We start from the raw sequence: 25320 nt of genomic DNA, 5'->3' as shown, positions 1-25320 counted from the left end.
TCCTTTTTAAGTAAAAAGATAAAAGGTTAATATAATAGAAGCTTTAACTTTTTCTCACATTACCTAGTGGGTTACTGCACATATGGCCTTGAGTGTACCTTCCTCACTTTGTAGATGATTGACTTCAAACATAAGCTTTGAATATAGTCATTTTTAGGTTTTACTTTGATCTGGATTTGGGTAAACAATGATGATATGAACAAAATATATCTCCTGTTTTCTAGTTTCTTCTAATTGCCATTTAATCATATATATCACATATTGCTTGCTATTATTATTTTACTCTGTCTCTGACATATCTCCCTTATTAGACTTAAATTCCTGGAGGAGAGACACCCATGTCTTCTATGCCCTTAGCATAATTGTACATCATAAATACACAGTAATTAATTGCCTACTAAACAAATGCTCTTAATTGTGGATATTCTTCACATTAAAACATGTAAATCTCCTCAACTTTATACGTGAAAAATAAAGCTGATGTCCTTAATGCCTTAACACAGTATAAGAAGCAACAAATTTGTATCTAGAATGACTCCATTTTCCCTGATGAAAAATCTGGGTATAAACAAAGAGTCAGGGTCGGGTGTGGTGGCTCATGCCTGTAACCCCAGTGCTTTCGGAGGCCAAGGTGGAAGGATAACTTGAGGTCAGGAGTTTAAGACCAGTCTGGGCAACATAACGAGACCTGTCTACAGAAGAATAAAAAAATCAGCAGGGTGTGGTGGTGCTTGCCTATAGTCCTAGCTACGAGGGTGGGTCAGGTGTTAGGATCACTTGATCCCAGCAGATAGGGCTGTAGTGAGCTTTGATGGTGCCACTGCACTCCAGCCAGGGTGACAGAGTAATACCCCATCTCAAAAACAAAACAAAAAAGGGTTAATCTTTCTAACCTACAAAGAGAAACAGATATGTACAATTCATTAGAAAAATAAGTAGACTCTGAAAAGGCAATCCACAAAAGAGAAAATATGGAGAGCCAATATACCTAACAACAACAACAACAACAACAGCAACAACAAACAAAACACTCAGACTCATTAGCAACTAGGAGAGTACAAATGAAAAATAGGATGCCATTTTTAGCCATCAGATTGTCAAGGCTGTAAAAAGATTGATAATATTCGGTTCTGGGAAGGTTTGTAGGGAGAAAGAACATGTATATACTTTCCTGTTGGAACTGTGAATTGGGGAGGGTTTGGTCAGAATCTCTTTATGTTTAAAATGCACGTTTTTTGACTCAACAGTCCTACTTTGGGGAATCAGTCTTATCGAATTAGAATGCCCAGGGTATTGATTGGATTGTGTATAGACGTGAAAGGCTGAAATCAACCTGTGTCTCTAACCAAAGGGGAATGGTTGAATGAATTATGCTATATCTATATACAATGGAACAATAGTGAAATATTACTATTGTTACATGAGAAAAGCAAGTTGAAGAATAATGTATATAATGTGATCCTATTTGTTCAGTAAGTATAAGAAGGAAATGATTAAAAATGTGTGTGTATGTATATATATAGCACAATATTATATATGTTAAAATATATATACATAATGAGGGAAGATGCACCCAATTGTTATACTGGTTATCTCTGGTGGTACAGTATTGGAGAGGAAATAGTCCAGATTGTTAAACCTGTATTCACTTCTGTATTGCTAGATCTGTAAAATTAATTTGTATCATTCTATAGTTTAAAATTCTAGTAAAAATTTTTTTATATAAAAATACACTGATTTTTTTGTTAATCTTAGCTGTACTTTTTGTTACACCTGTTACTTACTGAAATTCTAGAAATTTTGAGTATAGTTCAACTCTTTTCCTAACCCTTTGCCTTCTTCCAATTGAATATACTTAAACCGTGACATCAGGAAAAGCATTCTAAAGTAATGTTTTTATTTACATTTTATTTTAACTACCTACATGTTTATTTTTAACTGTGTGTGATTCTGTGTGTGTATATGTACCGGGGTATTGATTATTTACCAGATAAATCAGAATTTACCTATTCAGGAAAGCAGGTGGACTGAAGAAGAAAAAGACTGGAATTCAAAAACCACCAAATCAGTAGCTGATTTACTTTTCTCTCTGATTTGCCCCCAGCTTTGACTTGAGCCTTGGAAGTAAGCAACAGTGCAGACAGCGAGTGCTCTATGAGAAGCTATCTAGTTAAAGCTCAAGGAGCGGCAAAGGGATTTCCTGGCAGCACAGGCACCAGAAACACTGAGAGAGAAGTTTCTTCTCTGAACAGAGGAATTGTGACCCGAAGACAGTAGTTTTTAGACGTGACACCAAAAGTACAATCCATAAAAGAACAAATTGATAAATTGGACTTTTTTAAAATTTAAAACTTCTGCTCTATGAAACAGACTTTTAAGAGACGGGAAGGTAAGGTACAGACCAGGGGAAAATATCTGCAAATCACGTATCTGACAAAAGACTTGTATCTAGAATATATAATATAAAGAACTCTCAAACCTTAACAGTAAGAAAACAAACAGCTCAATTGAAAAATGGACAAAAGACTTAAACAGGCACTTCACCAGAGAAGATATACAGATGGCAGATAAGCACGTGAAAAGATGCTCAACTTCATTAGCTGTTAAGGATATGCAAATTAAGACCATGATGAGATGCCCCTATACATCTATTAGACTGACAATCCCAAGTGCTGGTGAGAATGCAGAACAATTGTAACTCTCATAGTTGTTAGTGGCAATGCAAGCTGGTATAGCCAGTCTGGAAAATAGATTAGCAATTTCTCATAAATTTAAATATACCTAACATATGGCCAAGCAATCTTACTCTTAGAGAAATGAAAGCATGTTCTCACAAAAGTCTGTCCATGAATATTTTTAGCAGCTCTATTTATAATTGCCAAAAGCTGGAAAACAACCCACGCAGATTGTTTGGATAGATTAACTGTGATGCACCGATATAGAGGGATACTACACAGCAATAAAAAAGAAGGAATTATTGATAACATGCAACAACTTGAGTAAATCTCAGCACCATTGTGCTGAGTGGAGGAAGCCCCTCCTAAAAGGTTGTGTACTGTATGATTCCACTATATGACATTCTGGGAAAGACAGAATTAATGACAACAGATCAGTGGTTGCCAAGAGTTGGTTGCGGTTACAGGAGGGTGTGACTATAATGGATGATGGTGGTTACATGACTCCATACCTGTGTTAAAATTCATAGAGCTGTATACCAAAGTTAATTTTACTGTAAATTAACTTTTTAAAAACAGTGCCCCTTCAAAATAACCCCTTGAGGGGTTATGGACTCATTTAAGTAAAACTGAAAATTTTAAAACTTTCTTTTAAAAACTTTTGTTTTAGGTTTGGGGGTACATGTGCAGGTTTGTTATATACACAAACTTATGTCATGGGGGTTTGTTGTATAGATTATTTCATTACCCAAGTATTAAGCCTAGTACCCAGTAGTTATTTTTTCTGCTCTTCTCCCTTCTCCCACCCTCCACCCTCAAGTATACCCCAGTGTCTGTTGTTCCCTTTTTTTTTGCAATGGAGCCTTGCTCTGTCACCCAAGCTGGAGTGCAGTGGTGTGATCTCGGGTCACTGCAACCTCCACTTCCCATGTTCAAGCGATTCTCCTGCTTCAGCCTCCCAAGTAACTGGGACTACAGGCACAAGCCACCACCCTGGCTAATTTTTTTTTTTTTTTTTTTAAAGTAGAGACAGGGTTTCACCATGTTGACCAGGCTGTTCTTGAACTCCTTACCTCAAGTGATCTACCTGCCGTGACCTCCCAAAGTGCTGAGATTATAGACATGAGCCACCATGCCCAACCTGCTGTTCCCTTCTTTGTGTTCATGAGTTCTCATCATTTAGCTCCCAGTGAGAACATGCAGTATTTTGTTTTCTGTTCCTGCATACGGATAGTAGCCTCCAGCTCCATTCGTATTCCTGCAAAAGACATGATCTCATTATTTTTTATGGCTGCATAGTATTCCATGGTTTATATGTACTACGTTTTATTTACCCAGTTTGTCATTGATGGGCATTTACATTGATTCCATGTCTTTGCTATTGTGAATAGTGCTGCAGTCAACGTTCATATACATGTGTCTTTATGGTAGAATGATTTGTAGTCCTCTGGGTATATACCCAGTAATGGGATTGCTGGGTTGAATGGTAGTTCTGCTTTTAGCTCCTTGAGGAATCGCCATACTGCTTTCTGCAATGGTTGAAACTAATTTACACTCCCATCAACAGCGTATAAGCATTCCTTTGTCACTGTAACCTTGCCAGCATCTCTTATTTTTTTGACTTTTTAGTAATAGCATTCTGACTAGTGTGAAATGGTATCTCATTGTGGTTTTGATTAGCATTTCTGTAATGATCAGTGATGTGATTAAGCTTTTTTTCATATGCTTATTGGCTGCATGTATGTCTTCTTTTGAAAAGTATCTGTTCATGTTCTTTACCTATTTTTTAATGGGGTTTGTTTTTCTCTTGTAAATTTAAGTTCCTTATAGATGCTGGATGTTAGACCTTTGTCGGATGCATAGTTTGCAAATATTGTCTCCCATTTTATAGGATGTCTGTTTACTCTGTTGATAGTTTCTTTTACTGCGCAGAAACTCTTTAATTAGATCCCACTTACCAATTTTTGCTTTTGTTGCCATTGCTTTTGGTATCTTTGTTATGAAATCTTTGCCCATTCCTATATCTAAGATGGTACGTCATAGGTTTTTTCTAGGGTTTTTACAGTTTTGGATTTTACATTTAAATCTTTGATCCATCTTCAGTTGATTTTTGTATATGGTATAAGGAAGGGGTCCAGCTTCGATTTTTCTGTATATGGCTAGCCAGTAATCCCAGTACCATTTATTGAATAAGGAGTCTTTTCCCCATTGCTTGTTTTTATCAGCTTTGTTGCAGATCTGATGGTCATAGGCGTGCAGCCTTATATCTGGGCTCCCTATTCTATTCCATTCGTCTATGTGTCTGTTTTTGTACCGGTATCAAACTGTTTTGGTTACTATAGCGCTGTAGTATTGTTTGAAGTCAGGTAATGTAATTCCTCCAGCTTTGTTCTTTTTGCTTAGGATTGCCTTGGCTATTCAGGCTGTTTTTTGGTTCCATATGAATTTTAAAATAGTTTTTTCCTAGTTCTGTGAAGAATGTCTTTGGTAATTTGATAGGGATAACATTAAATCTGTAAATTGCTTTGGGCAGTATGGCCATTTTCATGATACTGATTCTTCCTATCCAGGAGCATGGGATGTCTTTTCCTTTGTTTGTGTCTTCTCTGATTTCTTTGAGCAGTGCTTTGTAATTCTCATTGTGGAGGTCTTTCACCTCCCTGATTAGCTGTATTCCTAGGTATTTTATTCTTTTTGTGGCAGTTGTGAATGGGATTGCCTTCCTGATTTGGCTCTAGGCTTGATAGTTGTTGTATAGGAATGCTAGCGATTTTTGTATGTTGATTTTGTATCCTGAAACTTTGCTGAAGTTGTTTATCAGCTGAAGGAGCTCTTGGGCCAAGACTATAGGGTTTTCTAGATAGAGAATCATGTTATCTGCAAACAGGGATAGTTTGACTTCCTGTCTTCCTATTTGGATGCCCTTTATTTCTTTCTCTTGCCTGATTGTTCTGGAGAGGACTGCGAATACTGTGTTGAATAGAAGTGCTGAGAGCAGGCATCCTTGTCTTGTAAAAACTTTATTTAAAATTAAAAATTTCTAAAAGAAATTTAAAAACTGTCTTTTAAAAATGAAATTTAAGAAACTTTCATTCTTAAAACTTTTTGGAACTCTTGGAGAATTGACTTTGACACATTATTTCAAATATCTTCAATTTTTTATTCTCAATTGTGTATTCATCCTTAGAGAATGATTTTCTTTTTAAACTGAAAACTTCACAGAAATAGGTTTGGTGATAAGGTAGGTGAAAGCTAGGTAACTTTATTGATGGTAAAAAGCAAGATGAGGTTATAAAATAATAAGTCAGTTTTCATTTATAGCAATTTTCTAGGTACAGTTATACATCCCATAATGTTTCGATCAATGCCAGACCACACATACGATGTTGATCAGAGCAATAGTTTATACCATGTAGCCTAAGTGTGTAATAGGCTATACTGCCTAGCTCTGTGTAAATACACATTGTGATATTTGCACAAGAATGAAATGGCCTAAATATTTGTTTCTCAGAATATATCCTCACTGTTAATGAAAGCATGGCTATATTTGATGTGACCCTCCCACTGAACACACCAAAAAATACAGGATACAGTATAAAAGCATTTAAAGTATTTTACCTTTTTGATGCTAGTGTAAACTTTTTTAAAAAGATTCCTTAGAATTTTCTATGCATATGATCATGTTTTTGCAAGTAAAAATGGATTTACTTCTTTTCTAATCTGTATGCATTTTTATTATTTTTCCTACTTTATTATGCTGTCTGGTACTTTAGTACAGTGTTAATTAGAAGTGGTGATAATGAGCATCTTTGCTTTATTTCCAGTCTTGGAGTAAAAATGGTCTTGTACCATTAAATGTGATGGTAGCTGTAGATTTCTTGTAAATGTTCTTTATCAGATTGAGGAGATTCCCTTCTTTCCCTTGTATTGAAAGATTTTACAAATTTTGTCATATGCTTTGCATAAAGAATTTTCATATAAAGAATTTTGTTAAATGCTTTATTCTATGATGAATATATATTTTTTACTGTTGTATATATTTGAATATATATTTTATTCTGTTAATATGAATATTCACCTTATTCATTAATATGGTAGGTTGCATTGATTTATTTTGAAATGTTTAAGCTAGGTTGTGATGTGTAGTCTTTTTTATATATTACTGGATTCACCTTATTAATATTTTGTTTAGGATTTTTGTATCTATGTTCATGAGGGATACTGGGCCTGTAGTTTTCTTTACTTGTAATGTCTTTGTTGGTTTTGGTATGGAGTGATTCTGCCTCGTAAAATGAGCTGGGAAGCATTCTCTCTTCTGTTTTCTGAAGGGGTTTTATTTCTTCCCTAGATATTTGATAGGGTTAACCAGTTAAGTTATATAGACCTGGAATTTTTTATGAGAAAGGTTTCATTATGAATCAAATTTATTTAATAGATACTATGTTATTTATACTTTTAAGATCCATTTTGATAATGTGTGTCTTTTAAGGCGTTTGTATATTTCACTTAAGTTGCTAATTTATTGACATAAAGTTGTTCAAAATGTTCCCTTTTTATCCTTTCAAAATTTGTAGGCTCTTGTAGTGATGTCTGTTTTTTAAACCTGGTATTTGTCATTGGTACTTTTTCATTTTTCTTGATCAATCTGATCAAAGGTTTCTCACTTTTATTGACTTATTCTTTCTAGAGAACCAGATTTTGGCTTCAATGATTTTCTGTATTGTTTCTGTGTTTTATAGTTTCATGAATTCCTTCTATTTTTATATTCTTCTCATTGTATCCACTTTGAGTATAATTTTCTTTCTCTAGATTATTAACATGAAAGCTTAGATAACTTACTGTAGGCTCTTTTTTTTTTTTTTCCCTAATGTAAGCATTTAAAGCTACAAATTCCCTGTAAACACTGCTTAAGCTGCATACTAAGCTCTTTAAACTGTTATGCTTTTGCTTTCTGGCTTGCCTTATGTCTGATGAGAAGTCTGAGTGTATTCTTATCCTTGCCTCTTTGAACATATATGTCTGTTTCTTCCAGACTTTTTTTTTTTTTTGAAAGGGAATCTTGCTCTGTAGCCCAGGCCGGAGTACAGTGGTGCGATATTGGCTCACTGCAACCTCAGCCTCCTGGGCTCAATGATTCTTCTGCCTCAGCCTCCCGGGTAGCTGGGACCGCAGGTGCGCGCCACCATGCCCGGCTGATTTTTTTTGTTTTTTAGAGTCTCGCTCTGTCGCCCAGGCTGAAGTGCAGTGGCGCGATCTCGATTCACTGCAAGCCCCGCCTCCCGGGTTCAGGCCATTCTCCCGCCTCAGCCTCTGGAGTAGCTGGGACTACAGGCGCCCACCACCTCGCCTGGCTAATTTTTTGTATTTTTAGTAGAGATGGGGTTTCACCATATTGGCCAGGCTGGTCTCGAACTCCTTACCTCGTGAACTGCCTGCCTTGGCCTCCCAAAATGTCCAGACTGATTTTAAGATCACTTTATTACTGGTTTTTAGTGATTTGATCATGATATATCTTGGTGTAGGATTTTGGGGCTTATCCTAGTTGGGATCCATTAAACTTCTAGTTACTGTGAGTTTATAATTTTCACCAAATTTGGAAGATTTTTGACTATTACTTCTTCAAATATTAAAAAAAAAAACTTTTTTCCTTCTCTTCTGGAACTCCAGTTATACATCTTCAATCACCTTCTCTCTGTGCTGCATTTTGGATAGTTTCATTGTTGTTTCTTCAATTTAAATGGTCTTTTCTTCTATACTGTTTAATCTGCTGTTAATCTCATCTGGTGTAATTTGTATTTTAGAGATTGATTTTTTTCTCTCTCTCTCTTTTGAGATAGAGTCTCACTCTGGTGCCCAGGCTAGAGTGCAGTGGCGTGATTGTGGCTCACTGCAAGTGCCTCCCAGATTCAAGTGATTCTCCTGCTCAGTCTCCTAAATATCTGGGATTACAGGCATGCGCCACCATGCCTGGCTAATTTTTGTATTTTTAATAGAGATGGGGTTTCACCATATTGGTCAGGCTGGTCTTGAACTCCTGACCTCAAGTGATCTGCCCACCTTGGCCTCCCAAAGTGCTGGGATTACAAGGAGATTGATTTTTATCCGCAGATATTCTAATCAGATCTTTTGTCATATCTTCAATTTCTTTGCTCATTTTGTTAATGTTTTCCTTTAAATACTTACACATACTTATATTAGCTGTTTTAATGTCTTTTTCAGCTAATTTTGTCATCTTTATAGTTTCAAGGTCTGGTTTTCTTCTGGCTGTGGATCACATTTTTCTTGCTTCTTGGCATGTTTAGTGAGTTTTGATTTGATAGTGGACTTTGTGAATGCATGTTGATGAGTATCTGGTATTTGATGCCTTTCTTTTTTTTTTTTTTTTTTTTTTTTTAGTAGAGATGGGGTTTCACCATGTTAGCCAGGATAGTCTCAATCTCCTGACCTCGTGATCCGCCTGTCTCGGCCTCCCAAAGTGCTGGGATTACAGGCTTGAGCCACCGTGCCCAGCCTTGATGCCTTTCCTTAAAGACTATTGAATATTGTTTGGCAGGCGGTAAAGTTAATGTTGCTCAATTTGAGTCCTTTGAAGTCTGATTTTAGGCTTCTCTAGAGTGGTTCTGGGGTAGCCTTTATTCCAGATATAGTTCAGCACTACTTCTAAGGTGTGGCCCTCTGATATCTCCACTGAATAACCCAAGGGGTCATCAAAGACTCTCCGCTTTGGCTGATCAGAATTTGAACATCTTCCTGTTACGTATAAACTCCAGTAATTGTTCAGTTTACAAATCTCCAGTCATTTTTTGCCTATCCTTGTCAAGTTTCCCTCTATACATCACTTGGCCTAGTACTCTGCGAAGACTCAATGGGCCTCCTGTACAGATTTTTTGGAGTCCCTTTCTTTTCTGGTTGGCTCACTTCTCTCTTGAAATGTGCCCACAACTGCCAGCTATCTCAGCCTCTCTGATCTCAGATTTCTGTCTTCTCAATTTAGCAAGGCTTCTGGGCTCTAAAACAAAGTATTTTCCTCTCAGTGCACATGATTGCAAAATTGCTGGGATGATGGGGCTCACCTTGTGTTTTTTTTCTTTTTCCTCATATCTTGGCAGTCACAGTCTTACTGTTCTCATTGTCCAAAGTCTGAATACAGTTTACTTCATACATTTTGTTCACTTTTCTAGGTTTCTTTAATGATTGTAGAGCAACAGAAGCACTCATACCCCGCAGGGGAAAGTTTAACTGTTACAACCATTTTGAAGATGAGTTAAGCATATCTTCAAAGCCAACAGTTCCACTTCTAGATATATGCTTTTGAGAATTGTTTACATGTGTGTGTGTATATATATATACACACACACATATATACACCTAGAGACATGTACAAGAATGTGCATAGCAATGTATTTTTTTATAATAGCCCCAAACTGGGAACAATCCAAATATCCAGCCATAGTAAAATAGATAAATTAATTGTAGTATGTTACTGTATTGGAATGTTCTACAGCAATGAAAATGAACCTGTTGTAGCTTTCATAACAACATGGATGAAGCTTGTAAGTCTAATGTTAAGCAAAACAAATGATAGATAATACATATGATAGATTCCATTTGTATAAAGATTAAAAAATGTAAAGCTGAACTGTACTTTTTAGAGTTGCATACATTAGAGATAAAACTATAAAGAAAATCAAAAAGTGATTATAACTGAAGTCAGGAAACTGTTGTTTTAGTGTGGGGATGTGGTGGAGCATAGCATGTGTCCGGGCAGTCTTCTAAGGTGCTGGCCCAGTTCTATATCTTGACTTAGGTAGTGATTTCATGGAAATTCATTTTATATTTATTCTTTACTGTTTACAAAAGAAGAAGTCCATATATATATACATATATGTTTTATATACTTCACTCTGTATAATAAATCATAATATTTTCAGATATTCAGAGTATAAAAATATGTGTTTGTTTTATATGGCTCTGAGGACAATTTCAGAAAGGAAATTCTGAAAACATTTCAAGGTATTGCCATTGGAATAACTAATAATCTCCTGAGGAGACTATTTTGAAGATACAATTTCTGATACATTTATTTAAAAATCAACTTTTTAAAAATTGTAGATAGGTAACTAAATTTGCTTATTAAGCACTAATTCAGGTCAGGTTTGGTGGCTTACACCTGTAATCCCAGCACTTTGGGAAGCAGAGGCAAGACGATCACTTGAGGCCAGGAGTTCAAGACCAGTCTGGGCAACATAGTAAGACCCTGTCTCTACAAAAATAAAAACTGAAAAATTAACTGGTTATACCAAAGAATTATAAAACATTCTGCTATAAAGACACATACACATGTATGTTTATTGCAGCACCATTCACAATAGCAAAGACTTGGAACCAACCCAAATGCCCATCAATGATAGACTGGATAAAGAAAATGTGGCACATATTCACCCTGGAATACTATGCAGCCATAAAAAAGAATGAGTTCATTTCTTTTGCAGGGACATGGATGAAGCCGGAAACCATCATTCTCAGCAAAGTAACACAGGAACAGAAAACCAAACACTGCGTGTTCTCACTCATAAGTGGGAGTTGAACAGTGAGAATGTATGGACACAGGGAGGGGAACATTACACACTGGGGCCTGTCAGGGGTGGGGGGCAAAGGGAGGGATAGCATTAGGAGGAATATGTAATATAGATAACAGGTTGATGGGTGCAGCAAACCACCATGGCACATGTATACCTATGTAACAAACCTGCACGTTCTGCACATACATTCCAGAACTTAAAGTATAATAAAAAAATAAATAACAAGGAAACAGAATATTAGCTGGGTATGGTGGCATGCACCTGTAGTCTCAGCTATTTAGGAGGCTGAGGCAGGAGGATTGCTTGAGCCCTGGAATTCAAGGCTGCAGTGAGCTATGATCACACTGCTGCACTCTAGCGTGGGCAACAGAGGAAGACCCCCGTCCCAATAAATAAATACATTTTTTAAAAAAGTACTAATTCAGGGAGGTTTCTCTTTAAGGTATCATTTCTTTAGAGAATGCAATATAATATGTTTTATTAAAGTTAATTACTTTCACATGAATCTGTTTCTACTTGGAAATTTGAGTAGCCTATGAGATTAGAAGATTGGTTATTATATAAATGAGTAGTCAAAGATATAATGGTGATTAGGGTCACATTATAGAGTCTTTTAAAAATGTATTTAGAATATATGTAAATAATATGTACATTTGATATAGTTGTGCTTTTAGTAAACAGAAACTTTGAGCATCCCACATCTTTAGCTGAAGGAGTCCTTCTCTCAAGTAAAACTAAGTCTTTGTTTGGGGGTATTAAAGTGATTTAGTGAGCATCATTTGGGCTAAAGATTTTAACTCCCTCCGCCTGCCTGCTCATCCACCAAGTATTTTAGCAAAGTTGTCAACAAGTGTCAAAATTGCTCATCTTAATTGATCATCTACCCATCTGCCCTAGAGGTGATAGTGAACCCAAAAGTCCATAGTAATGGAAAGGAGAAATAAAATGCATTCATAATCCACAGAACAGATAATTGATCTTAGATTTTTGTGGGCTTTTTTTTTTTTCCCCAATATTAGCAAATCCTGTATTGGTTTTCTGCTAAGGTGTAAGCTCAGTGTTTGAGATTATAAACACTCAAATTAGTTTGAATGACAAATCTGAGATAATTGTTTAAGGAAAATTTTTTAGCTTGCCATTTGCTGCTGTTTCTAATGGGTGATCTGAATGTAACATTTGTTGATTCAGCTAATGGGACTATCTTGGCAATCAATCTTTTTACCCTCACCAAATTCTGCAGTCAGTTCTGTATTAGTTACCCATTACTGCATAACAAATTACCATGCATTTAGTGGGTTAAAACAACACGTACTTATTAGCACTATGCTTTAACCAACTGAGCTAGCAGGCCACCACGTAACACCTATTTATTATCTCATAGTTTCTGTTTGTCAGGAATCTAGGCATGGCTTAGCTGGATCCTCTGCTAAGGGTCTCACAGTTGACATCAAGGCTGAGCTTGGGTTCCTCTTTCAAGTTCATTGGTTATTAGCAGAATTCAGTTTCTTGCGGTTGTATGATCAAAGTCTCATTTTCTTACTGATTGTAGGGACTACTTTCACTCCTGAAGACTGCCCACAGTTCCTTGTCATGTGGCCCTCTCATATCATGGCAGCTTACTTTTTCAAGGCCAGCAGAAGAATCTCTTGCTTCCAGTTGGCTAAGACAGAGACTTATATAACATGATCATGGGAGTAATTGTCTCATCACCTTTGCCATATTCCATTGCCTACAAACAAGTCACAAGTTCTGCCTGTGCTCAAGAGGAAGGGATTATATGAGAACTTGATTAATTGGGGAGTTGGGGGATATTCCTAGGGTATGTCCACCACAACTCCAAGAAGTAGAGCCCTGGCAAACTTCTTACTAAGTCAGTAGCAATGGTCCTCTACCCACTACAAGTAACAAGGTCCATCCGTGCCTCTTTAGATGACCTTTGTTTTATGAACAAAATATGTAATTTGGATTTTTGTAATAGTAATTATCCTTTCTACTGAACAGAATAAAGATAAAGAAAATCTTCCTAAGGTACACTTTTTTTTTTCTTTATTTTTTGAGACAGAGTCTCACTCTGTCACCCAGGCTGGAATGCAATGCTGCGATCTCAGCTCAGTGCAACCTTCGCCACCTGGGTTCAAGTCATTCTCAGGATACACTTCTAAAACTCCAAAAAATTTAATTTATTAATATAGTTATTGTTGATAGTAGCAAATGCTTCATTATGTAATTGAGTGTGACATTAATTCTCTCATGCATTGTCAAATGACTCTTACTCTTCAGTGCAGGAATCACAGCCATGGCCCCCACCCTCCAGGATTTGGTCGATATGGCATCTGTGCACATGAAAACAAAGAACTTGCCAATGCAAGAGAAGCTCTTCCTCTTGTAGAGGACTCTAGTAACTGTGACATTGTCAAAGCTACTCAGTAAGTCTTCCAAATGCTTTGGTTTATCCTCATGTTCTCTTGAATTAATAGTAATGTATGTGTAGTTCATGGCTCTTCATATGTTTACCTCTCTTACTTTGCAATGGTAGTTAACAACAGCACCAAGTATATTTGTCATAGCAACACCACAGTACTTAGTACAGCGTACCTAAGCTGTTTATGTACCAGGATGTTCCGTTAGATTGTAGACAGCTTCTTAGCAAAAGCATGTCTTCATCTTTGTAGCTCCAGTGCTTTTACACAGTTCCTTCTTGTATGAGATACCTAATAAATGTTCCTTGAATGAATGGATGATTTTAAATGACACTAAGCCAAACTCTTTATTCGAAATACAAATCTAAGTCTTTTAAAATATACTACAACTGAATAGGTCGATGGAATGAAAAATACCAACTTACACATTCATAGATGTTTTGAACAATCATTTATTTCTTGAGTACTTTCCATGTGCTTGTGCTGGATTAACTAGAAGAAAGACAGTAAGGTAAGGTGGAAATATGTTCTCTGACCACTTGAAACACATAGTGTATTGTTTTACTTGCACTGGATATGGAAGTACATTTTGAAAGTTTCCCCTTAAAATCTCCATATGTGGGTATTTGCATTAAGTCAATTATTCCCAACATTTTCACCTTCATGGATCTTGTTGATTATTAACATCTATCACACCTCTTGCCATTGAGCATATTTTGAAATATTTTGTTCATCATACTACATCAAATAGTAATCCATTTTTGTAGTAATCAAACATAAATCTGCCCAGCGGATTGCCCATCAAATATAAATCATGCCAATCTAATCAGCCTGAGGGGAACTAATGTTACCATACTAATTTGATATAATTTCTGTCAGAACAAAGATGTTTGGAGATTAAGTAGCCTATTTGGCCTTAATATAGGCTAATGTATTGTCTATGTTAATTAAAAAATACATTGACAATTATTTGAGTATTCTAGTTACCAATTTATATGAACTCTAGAGGACTTGGGAACCACTCTTTTAGATGAATATTATTTGATACTGTTTATCTTTTATTTATACAAAGATGAGTATATTCTTAAGGTGAATATTTGCTTTAATTAGGATGGAAACATTTAAATCTTTCCCTGTTGCCCATGAAACTCTTAAGATAAATGTCAGAAATTAGGCTCTTTTTAATGGGAATCTCAGTAAAAACTCGCATTTTGTGTCTTTCCTAAAATTTTCTTCAGGTCCTGTACCTTCTCAAGTGGTTGTGGGGAGACCTGTAGTTAGTATTTGGGAAGGGCATAGAGAGCTAGGGTGTGTGTGTGTGTGTGTTTTCTAAACCAGCAAAATCTTAATGAATGTATATTCTTACTACGTTTCTCAAATAAAGGGAGTATTTCTTTTCCAGTAAAATGTTAAAGTTGACATACAGGGCACAAGTATACATATGTAACAAACCTGCACGTTTTGCACATGTACCCTAGAACTTAAAGTATAATAATAAAAAATAAAATAAAATAAAATAAAAGATGGAGAGTGGGCCGGGTGCTGTGACTCACACCTGTAATCCCAGCACTTTGGGAGGCCAAGATGGGTGGATCACAAGGTCAGGAGATCGAGCCCGTCCTGACTAACATGGTGAAACCCCATCTCTACTAAAAGTACAAAAAATTAGCTGGGCGTGGTGGCAGACACCAGTAGTCCCAGCTACTCAGGAAGCTGAGGCAGGAGAATGGCATGAACCTGGGAGGTGGAGCTTGCAGTGAGCTGAGATCAAGCCACTGTACTCCAGTCTGGGCGACAGAGCCAGACTCCGTCTCAAAAAAAAAAAAAAATGGTGGAGAGTGTAAATGTATGTGTGTCATTCTAAAATTTACTCTTTTAAAAATGCCAAAAAGACACACACACACACACAAACACACACACATGCATATTTTGGTAAGGCAGAAATTGTTCTAATTTACAGTGTGAGAAACAGACAGTTCTGCTATTTGCTTTGATTTTTCATCCTTGCAGGCTTATTGAAACTTTCAGGTACTTTTAAATAGAAATAAGTTTTAAAGAAAGTGCTAAAGGGTCAGTTGGGACTTCATAGAAATATTGCTAATAGGCCACGTGTGGTAGCTCACGCCTGTAATCCCAGCACTTTGGGAAGCCAAGGTGGGCAGATTACCTAGGTCAGGAGTTCGAGACCAGCCTCGCTAATATGGTGAAACCCCATTTCTACTAAAAATACAAAAATTAGCCTCGTGTCATGGCACACGCCTGTAATCCCAGCTACCTGGGAGGATGAGGCAGGCGAATCGCTTCAACCCAGGAGACAGAGGTTGCAGTGAGCTGAGATCGTGCCACTGCACTCCAGCCTGGGCAAAAGCGAGACTCCATTTCAAAAAGAAAAAAAAAAAAAAAAAGAAATATTGCTAATAAATGATTTATCTCTTTATTCTCTATGAAATACCTCTTTTTAATGCTATAATAATTTGTCTACGAAATACCTCTTTTCAATGCTATACTATTTAACTGATTAACTAATAGTTAAATATTTTCCAAGCCCATCATTCCTTTTCTATTCCTATTGCTTCTCTCTTACTTTAGGCTCTCATTTGTCTCTCACCTGTATTTATTGCAATAACCTCTAAACTGGTATTTCACTCTCTGTCCTTACCCTGCTCTAAGCAGCTTCCATATTGCCTCCAATGCGATCTTTCTTAAAACTCAAAGTCTGAGTACTTTCTTCTTTAAAACCCTTTATTGGTTTCCCATTGAACTGTAGATAAAGTCTAAACTTCATAGTGTAGCACAGAAGGCCCATGTGGTCAGCCTATTGCTTCTAACCTCATGTCTCACCATTCCCTCTCATGCTTTATGCTTTAGCAATGTTACACTGCTTTTATTTCTCTGAACATCCATGTAGTTTCACATTTCTGATTTTTGTACATGCTGCTCCCTCTGCCTGAAATGCCTTTTGTCAGCCTATAAAGTATAGCTTAGTTTCATCTCCTTCAGGAAGGGCTAATCATTTGTTCCTCTGCTATACCTATATTCTTTCCATATTTTGTTGTTGAATTTATCCCATTCCAAGTTTGCTTTTAGTCTTTATCCCTTGTTGTGAGATTATTGCATAGGCTTGGTTTGATTCAGGGGTAAGATTATTGTCAGGAATCCACTGGAGGTGTTTCTGGCACACAGTGGAGATCAGATGAAACTTATTGAAGGGCGGCAATGTAAGTTTAAAGTTTACTTATGGAAATCAAGTTCAACTCCAAAGAGATTAATCTGATCAGTAAGTAAACTAGGTTTCCTTTTGCTGTTTGGCTTTATACTGTGTCCTCTCTGTGCATGTCTTTGTTAATTATTTTATTTATTGACTGAAAGGCAGTTTGGATAATGAAAAGATACAGTAAAATGAAGAAATTTTGATATTTGAAATGATTTTAATGGTATCAATTAATGCTTTTTTTTCTTATTTGAGATACGGGATTTTTGAACGATGTAAAGAGTTGGTAGAAGCAGGATATGATGTCAGGCAACCAGATAAAGAAAATGTGTCACTTCTTCATTGGGCTGCTATTAACAACAGACTGGACCTTGTAAAGTAAGATGGGATATATGTGTGTTAATTGTATATTTATAATTTTAGACCTCTCCTTCATTTATCTTTTTCTTTAAGTACGAGTATTGAATCATGTGTAATCCTCGTGTGAAAGAACACCTGAAACTTTTCCTGCCACACATGTTAGTTATTATAAAGTTGAAAAGGACCTTAGAGACCATGCCTGGTTGATCCAAAAAGGAAAATTAGAAATAAAGCCAAGGGGGCCAATCATAAAGTTTAGGAAGTAAAAGTGAACACTTTTTAAAAAAGGAAAAGCATAATAAACTTTTTCAGAATAGAATGGGAAGTCTCATCTAGTTTAGAGGAAACATTGAAATATTTTACATGTTAATGCCGCGAAGAATAGATAGGTAGGAAATATAACCTTTTTCAAAAAACTAAATATGGAATATACTTTTAAGTGGGCATGTATTAGATTGTATAAAATACTTCCCCTTCATAAAGCAGTAATGCCTACCCATTGTTTCTTTCAAACAGCTTAACATGTAAAATGTACATGTGTATGTGAATGTGTGTATATTTTGTGTTTTAGGATTAGATATTTAAAATCCTTAAAGTTTAAGAAATTTATTAAGGTTTAAAATGTTCTAACACACATGAATACTCACAGGCAAACTCCTCTTCTGTGGAAATAAACTGGCATGGTATTTAGATAATACAATATATGAAGCTCAACTTTGAAGTAATGAGACTAATTCCTATAAACCGTAGAAGAAAATCAGTCTCATTACCTTATATGTCCACCTTATACAGTGCCTCTCATCTCTGTCCCCCAAATGCAGGGCAAAACACTCAAAATGTCTAACTTTTCCAAAAGGATTTTAAATTAATTCTTTACTACTTACTTTTAAAATTCAGTCCCACATAGTAATTCTACTTTTAAACTGTTGAAGGTGACATAATTTTACCTTTCTCCTTCCAGTCAAGTAAGAATATCTGCCTGATCCTAAACCTTTTGAATATAAACAATTTCAAGAGTGCTGCAGTAGTTAGACTATGCAGAGAGTAGTTATGATGTGTTTGGTATGTACGTTATAATGGAATGCCAATTACAGCAGGACTAATTACTTACATCCTAAGAATGTTTCATCAGGGGTTTGTCTGATTCTGCCATGTGAACCTTTCATATTTCTATAGATCTGGGTGTTTTAGGGAGTATTACTATCATAATTTGTTCTTCAACATATTTTTACTATGAAAAAATTAGTATTTTCTTTCTCAATATGAAGCTTAAGTTTCAAATCTTATTTTCATTTGTGTCTGCTTTTAACAGGTTTTATATTTCAAAAGGTGCTGTTGTAGATCAGTTGGGTGGAGATTTAAATTCAACTCCTCTTCACTGGGCCATCCGGTAAGGTTTCTTTGAATGCTGAAATTAAATAGCCACATGTAGCTAGTGGTCACCATATCGAAAATCAGTTATAGACAATTTGAAAGACTATCTTTTCTTTTTTTTGCCTCCTTTATTTAAAAATAAATTACAGTTTTAAAGGTAAATTGCAGAAAGAATGTTTTTGATATTTAATTTAGAGCTTCATTATAATTATCCAACTCAAATATGCATATTATAGTTTATTTTTTGTAATTAGAATAAATAATTTTCATACTTGGTAACATAAATAAAAGTAGTAGTTCAGCGAACTGCAAACTCAGTTCAGGCTTATGACAGATGTCTATTCAGAAACCTATGATTTTATTTCAGAGTCAGTTTCCTCTGAAATGTAAAGTATTTCTCTATGTCTTAGGGCCAAATGAGTTACCTCTTTTAAAAGTTGTTGCAGGATTAACAAGAAATTTTGAGTAGGTCAACTTAGAACATTTATGTTGTGTGGTCACTCTCCTCTTTTCTCTGTTGTATATTGGTCATCTGAAACTGAAGTTAATAAGTCTTGAATACTTACCAGTTTCTTTTTTTAACTTAAACTCCACTCTCAGTGGTTGGTGGGGTTGACAGGAATCTGAAACTGAAGTGAAAAATTGTTCATGTAAGTCAAGGAGTTGAATCTTTTCTCCATAGCCAAGAGTTTTGAAGCTCTAGGGTTAATTCATGCCCCTTAAGCTACTGAGGTACAGTACTTTACATGAAAAATGAACCAGAGTCAAGCTTAAGAAAAGCATATGAATATATAGTTTTTAATATTATCACAGTAAACCCACAGTTTATTAATATTGTATTTCTGTATATCTGGCTTATGATTTTTTGATTTTTAAAATGACAGGGACGTCTAAGTGGTCTTAGAATCTTCATTGTTAGCATGTCATAAAAAATTATTATTTACATATGGTAATGTAAGATTTAAGGTAGATTGGGAAGTTATCAAGTTTATCACTTGCACTCAAGAATGATTTTCCAGGCTGGGCGCAGTGGCTCACGCCTGTAATCCCAGCAGTTCGGGAGGCTGAGGCAGGCAGATCATGAGGTCAGGAGATCAAGACAATCCTGGCTCACACGGTGAAACCCCATCTCTACTAAAAATACAAAAAATTAGCTGGTGTGGTGGCATGCGCCTGTAGTCCCAGCTACTCGGGAAGTTGAGGCAGGAGAACCGTTTGGACTTGGGCGGCAGATGTTGCTGTGAGCTGAGATCTTGCCACTGCACTCCAGCCTGGGTGACAGAGTGAGACTCCGTCTCAAAAAAAAAAAACTGAGAATGATTATCCATATCGTTCTAAGTTTGCAGCATCTAATCTAAGTAAAAAACGTTTGGACAATCACCATTGTTTCAAAAATCTTACTGTCTTACTGTTAGGAAATATTTTTTATATGTAAGCAAAATCCCTCATGTCTTAGGAATATCAGTTTCTCCCTGACTTTTTGCTTTTTCTGCATGCTACAGAATGGCTTTTTGTCGTCTATTTGCAGACAAGGACATTTACCTATGGTCATATTATTACTCCAGCATGGTGCAGACCCCACTCTCATTGATGGAGAAGGATTCAGCAGCATCCACCTGGCAGTATTGTTTCAACACATGCCTATTATAGCATATCTCATCTCAAAGGGACAGGTATATTCTCAAATGTGTCTTACACTCCAGCTTTTATCATCTGAAGAGGTTGGGGAAATTATGAGTAGTAGTCTCTTCTCATTTTTAAGGTGGATGTTAATGGTTATCCAGATATTCAGATATTAGCCTCGGTACATTTAGCCATTGAATACTGCTTTTCAGCTTCGTTGGAGGGAAAAGGACAGGTCATTTAGCTCAGTAACATATAATAGATGTTTCTGAAACTTGTAAGCTGGTAATAGTTTTTCTTATAAACCCAGTAATTTGCAGAGTTTTTCAAAAACATGACTTCAAAGCCTGTATTTTTCTTCTAGTTGAATATAAAAATGGTAGTCAAATCACTAAATTAACCCATCATTTGCTTTCATTATTTGAGCCCAAATGGGAGGCCAATTTGAATGCATGTTTCTTATTGTTTTCTAAAGTAAGTCCATGAAAATTGACTTGCCTTGAGAGGCACAGGTTAAATTATAGGTTATTGTCAGTTTAAATGTCAATTATACTTGCCTGGAATATGTTTTCCGGTAGCAAAGTAGTTTATGTATTAGCAGACTTTCCTGTAAAAGGCATGAAAACGTGTTTGCACAAATGCTGTTGGAATGGTTGTGCTCCTTTTAAATGACCACTTTCTCTCAGACTTAGCTGATTGAAGTAGAATTATAACCTCCTAGGTTTCATTGTTGGAAAAATATAAATATATGAAGAAGAGTCCTGTCTGCTTCTCTTTGGGCCCCTTCCCAAGTCCTATTCCTCCAAGGCCCATAAGAATCTTCAGAAGCTGAAACTCTTTTTCTTTGGCTTAGCTGAAACCATTGTTGTATACCTTAAACCTAGACCTGTCTTACTAAAAGGATTATATCCTCATGGAAATATGATTTCCTTTTTTTTTCTGTATTCCAGAAAATAGAAAGGAAATTTTTACTGTTTAAAACTTAGCATATTAAGTCCAGAAAGAAAAGTTTGCCTCAGAAGATAGGGAGTTCACTATTTACTGGAATTGTTTGAGTAGATACTGAATGACTTTGTATAAGAATTGATAATGTGAGTTAATGTGTCAACTAAGGTCTCAACTAGGTGACTTTTAAGGCCTCTACCATCTCTTGTATTTGATGGTAGCTATCAACATTTTACTCTTTCCCTTAGCTGTCTGTGTTCACATCATATAACACTTTACATTATATATTCAGATTTTCTTTTTAAAAATATTTTGTAGAAATCCATGGATTTTTACCCTATGGAAGTAGAGCAGAGCATTCTTTTTATCAAATGATATTTGAACCCTTCTTGTAGAAATAATGGTGGTACTGAATGTATTAAAGAGATATTTCTATTAAGAGAACAAATAGACTTTTGAGTGTATTTACAGTTATGCTAATTGTCTTCTTTTTGAATAGAGTGTGAATATGACAGATGTAAATGGCCGGACACCTCTCATGTTATCAGCTCACAAAGTAATTGGGTGAGTTTAATTTAATCGCCTCAATCTGATTCTGGTTCCAACTATTTCTTTTCTGTGTGTGTAATTTTGAGTATCTCTGTCTATGTGAGATGATAGTACATTGAAGAAAATAATATTTTCCACACTGAGACTGTGATAATCGACTTTTAAGATAGTTAGAAAAGCAGCATTGAAATACATTTTCTCTTTTCTGATAGCTTTGGCAAAAAGTTTGAAAGCTACTAATAAGAAAAAAATTTCCTTACCTAACAAGTAGATATACCTTGACATATACTTGTTAACATGACTTGTATTTCTTCCTTTGCCTTTAAGAAAAATGGCTATAATTTTAAATGTTCTCATAATTTAAAATCTGATAAGTCTGCTTTCTGGAAAATATTACATTTTGAGATTCTCTGACATCAGTCTTGACTGCTTTGAAAATATAACTGAAAAGAGTCTTTTTGTATGTTCAGATCAAGCACTTACATATTTAAGTTTTTCTGTGTATTTATTTCTATAAACACATGATTAATGACACTGTATAATTCAACTTCCGGTATTTAAGCAAATACTTGTGACAGTTCTCACTTTAGCAGTTTGTTTCTATGTTGTATTGAATCTCTGATTTTGCTTGTCCTTAGGACTTCTAGGAACCATGTTAATTCTAATGCTATTTCCTTTTTGTTCATGGAATGGTAGGATTGGAGGTAGAATTTTATTAAAAAGCGTTTTGTCTTTGCTGGTAAATCTGAAGTTAGGTATAATCTCTATAAAGATGTTGATGAAATAAATAAAGTAGAATATTGTTTTATTAAAATAATCTCTTCAGTGGTCATGAAGGAAGGAAAGGTATTGGTAAAGTAAAAATATTTTACTGAATTCTGTCTTTTAGTCCGTAACTTTCTAAGATTCACAAATATTTTAGGACATAATTTATACCTGCTTTATTTAACAGTTGATTTGATGGAGAGTATGAAGTTAGCTCCTCAACTAGAACATACATTTAGTCTTTAATTGAATAAATAGCATAGCATTTAATATTGGCTAAAGTTAAATCTATAATTCAGAGAAAAGTGTTAGCCAGTAGAACAATATGAAAGGAAAGGTTTGAAAAACAGAAGCAGTTATTCCACTGCATTGTTAAAATTATCTATATAGCATGTCATCATTTAATAGATGTCTTTTTTTTTTTTAAATCTCCTATTAGTACCTAGAATATAAGTCAATACAAAGAAGTTTCTCAGTTCTGAATACTTAACTGAATGGTTAATTGATGGCATTATCTTAAAGGATTCATAATTTGCATTTACTCCTTAAGTCATCATCTCTGTTAATGCCTCTTGGTATTTTATTATTTTGAGACAGGCCAGAACCAACTGGATTTCTTTTAAAGTTTAATCCTTCTCTCAATGTGGTTGATAAAATACACCAAAACACTCCACTTCACTGGGCAGTTGCAGCAGGAAATGTTAATGCAGTTGATAAGCTTTTGGAAGCTGGTTCTAGCCTGGATATCCAGAATGTTAAGGTATGGCCAGGTATTTATCTCCCTTAGTTTATTATATCTTGAGTTAGAAGACTGATAAATTCACATAAAGGTAAGCTATATATTTGTTTTCAGTTACCCCAAGATAGATATAAATGATAACTGGCTATCCTTGGAATAGTGTGTTGAGTCTATGATTCTGGTGAGTTTAAAAAAAAGTTTAGCACTCATAATATATTAAAAATATTTTTAAACTTTTTACTCCACTCTTTTTTAAGGGAGAAACACCTCTTGATATGGCTCTACAAAACAAAAATCAGCTCATTATTCATATGCTAAAAACAGAAGCCAAAATGAGAACCAACCAAAAGTTCCGACTTTGGAGGTGGCTGCAGAAATGCGAGGTATTTTCATTTGGGGTCTTTTCTATGGGATAGATGACTTTTTTTGTTCATTTGGTTTTGTTTATTAAGGCATCAGAGGAAACCAGAGAGTTGGCTTTTTGCTGCATTATATCTGCTGACTATGTCTTTCCCCTGCATCCTGTTGCCCAAAGTTGGAAATTTGGCACTTTCATTGGCTGTTTATTGTTGGTCCTCAACGAGATGCTCTAAAACTGCGTGTTACCTTATGAATAGTATTACGTACTTCCACATTTATTTGATGAATATATTGAAATGCAAAAGGTTTTGATTTTTAGAGACACAATGGGAAAAACACCATGTTGCAAAGAGTTTTATAGAAGCTTGTAGTAACAACTTATTCCTTACTAAATTTTTATTTCTCAAAAAGAAAATAATAACAGTTACAATGTTGCCTTAGAATCATGAGGACTTTAAAAATGATAGTGTTGCAAACTTTAGGCATATGATGTCACTTCATAAAAGAAAACACTGGAATTTTGAGAAATTAAACCCAAATTTTATTCATTTTTTTAGCTTAGCCATTCTGAGTGGTGTTCCTCTAAACTTTAAAATGAACTGAATAATGGAAAACGTTAGAAACTTCAGCTTATTCTCATGAATAACAAAATCTAAGTCATAGAAGTGAATACTATTTAAATTGTTAAAATGGAATATTGGATTGATTCCACTGTCTCTAGTATTTTCAAATATGATACCATCATCTTATTAATAATAATTAGTTATTATACTTTCATAGTAATTCTAAATTAGGAGACACCATATTCTTATGTAGAGGACCATCATGAATGCTATACTGCTTTTGCATTAGGCATGTGGAGTGGGGAGAGGAAGAAATATTGGTTACTCCTCAGTATCCTTTGCCAGCTCCTCTACTTCTTCCCCATCTCTTGTTGGTAGGGTGCCCCAGGATTTTGTTATTGACCTTCTTTGCTATTTATTCATTCCCTAAATGCCATCTATATGTTGATAACTCCCATATTTGTCTCTCTAATCTAGACCTTTCCATACTCATATATCAAATTACCTACTTGATTCATCCACTTTGATGTCTTAATAGGCATCTCCTGATACCCTCCCCACCCTTCCCCTGACTAAACCAAACCTTCCCCATCTCAGTGGCTGGTAACTCCGGCATTCCTCTGTCTTCACCTTTTTTTTTTTTTTTTTTTTTTTGTCATACCACATATGCAGTCCATTAGAAAGATGTGTTGACCAGTTCAGCCTTCAGTTTATATCCAGAGTCTGACCCCTTCTTACCACTCTACCAGTGCCATGTTGGTTCAGCAGATGAATCTAAAATGTAAGTCAAGTCATGTCACTTATCAGCTCACATTCCTATGATGTCTCCTCATTTCTCCCAGAGTAAAAGCAAAGTCTTTATGATGACCTATAAGGCCCTTTGTCATCCAGGTTTTTATATACTATAAAAGTGACTTAGCATATTTATCTCTCTATCTTTCCCAGCTAGAATTTAAGTGACAAAAAGATCTTAAATTCATTGATGTGTCCCAAGTGCCTAGAATAGTACCTTGCATATAATATGCCCTCAAGTATTTGTTGAATGAATAGTGCAGCTTGTCTGTAAGAGTGTTACATCTAGGATTTAGAATTTTGAGATCCATATTTAATTCTAATCTCTGTTCTGAGATTATGTTGCTAGGAGATTCTAAATT

At 35.5% G+C, this 25320-nt stretch overlaps 1 protein-coding gene across 3 annotated transcripts in view; it reads left to right on the top strand.

The window, feature by feature from the left end:
- The window catches only part of ZDHHC13 (zinc finger DHHC-type palmitoyltransferase 13), a 53758-nt gene that overhangs the window by 5618 nt on the left and 22820 nt on the right, over positions 1-25320 (top strand). Inside the window, exons 2-9 of one of the 3 annotated variants that reach the window (XM_023191533.1) lie at positions 2105-2389; positions 13538-13683; positions 17144-17266; positions 18561-18638; positions 20151-20295; positions 21690-21754; positions 23102-23264; positions 23501-23626. In XM_023191533.1, coding sequence (XP_023047301.1) covers positions 20167-20295; positions 21690-21754; positions 23102-23264; positions 23501-23626 — 483 coding nt within the window. In that variant the 5' untranslated portion in view covers positions 2105-2389; positions 13538-13683; positions 17144-17266; positions 18561-18638; positions 20151-20166. The remainder of the gene's footprint in view (positions 1-2104; positions 2390-13537; positions 13684-17143; positions 17267-18560; positions 18639-20150; positions 20296-21689; positions 21755-23101; positions 23265-23500; positions 23627-25320) is intronic. The other 2 variants (XM_023191532.1, XM_023191534.1) reach the window with 2 other exon arrangements.

The sequence above is a fragment of the Piliocolobus tephrosceles genome, chromosome 13 (assembly GCF_002776525.5).
Source record: "Piliocolobus tephrosceles isolate RC106 chromosome 13, ASM277652v3, whole genome shotgun sequence".
Lineage (NCBI taxonomy): Eukaryota > Metazoa > Chordata > Mammalia > Primates > Cercopithecidae > Piliocolobus > Piliocolobus tephrosceles.
The sequence above is the reverse complement of the archived record's forward strand: the minus strand, read 5'-3'. Positions and strand labels throughout refer to the sequence as shown.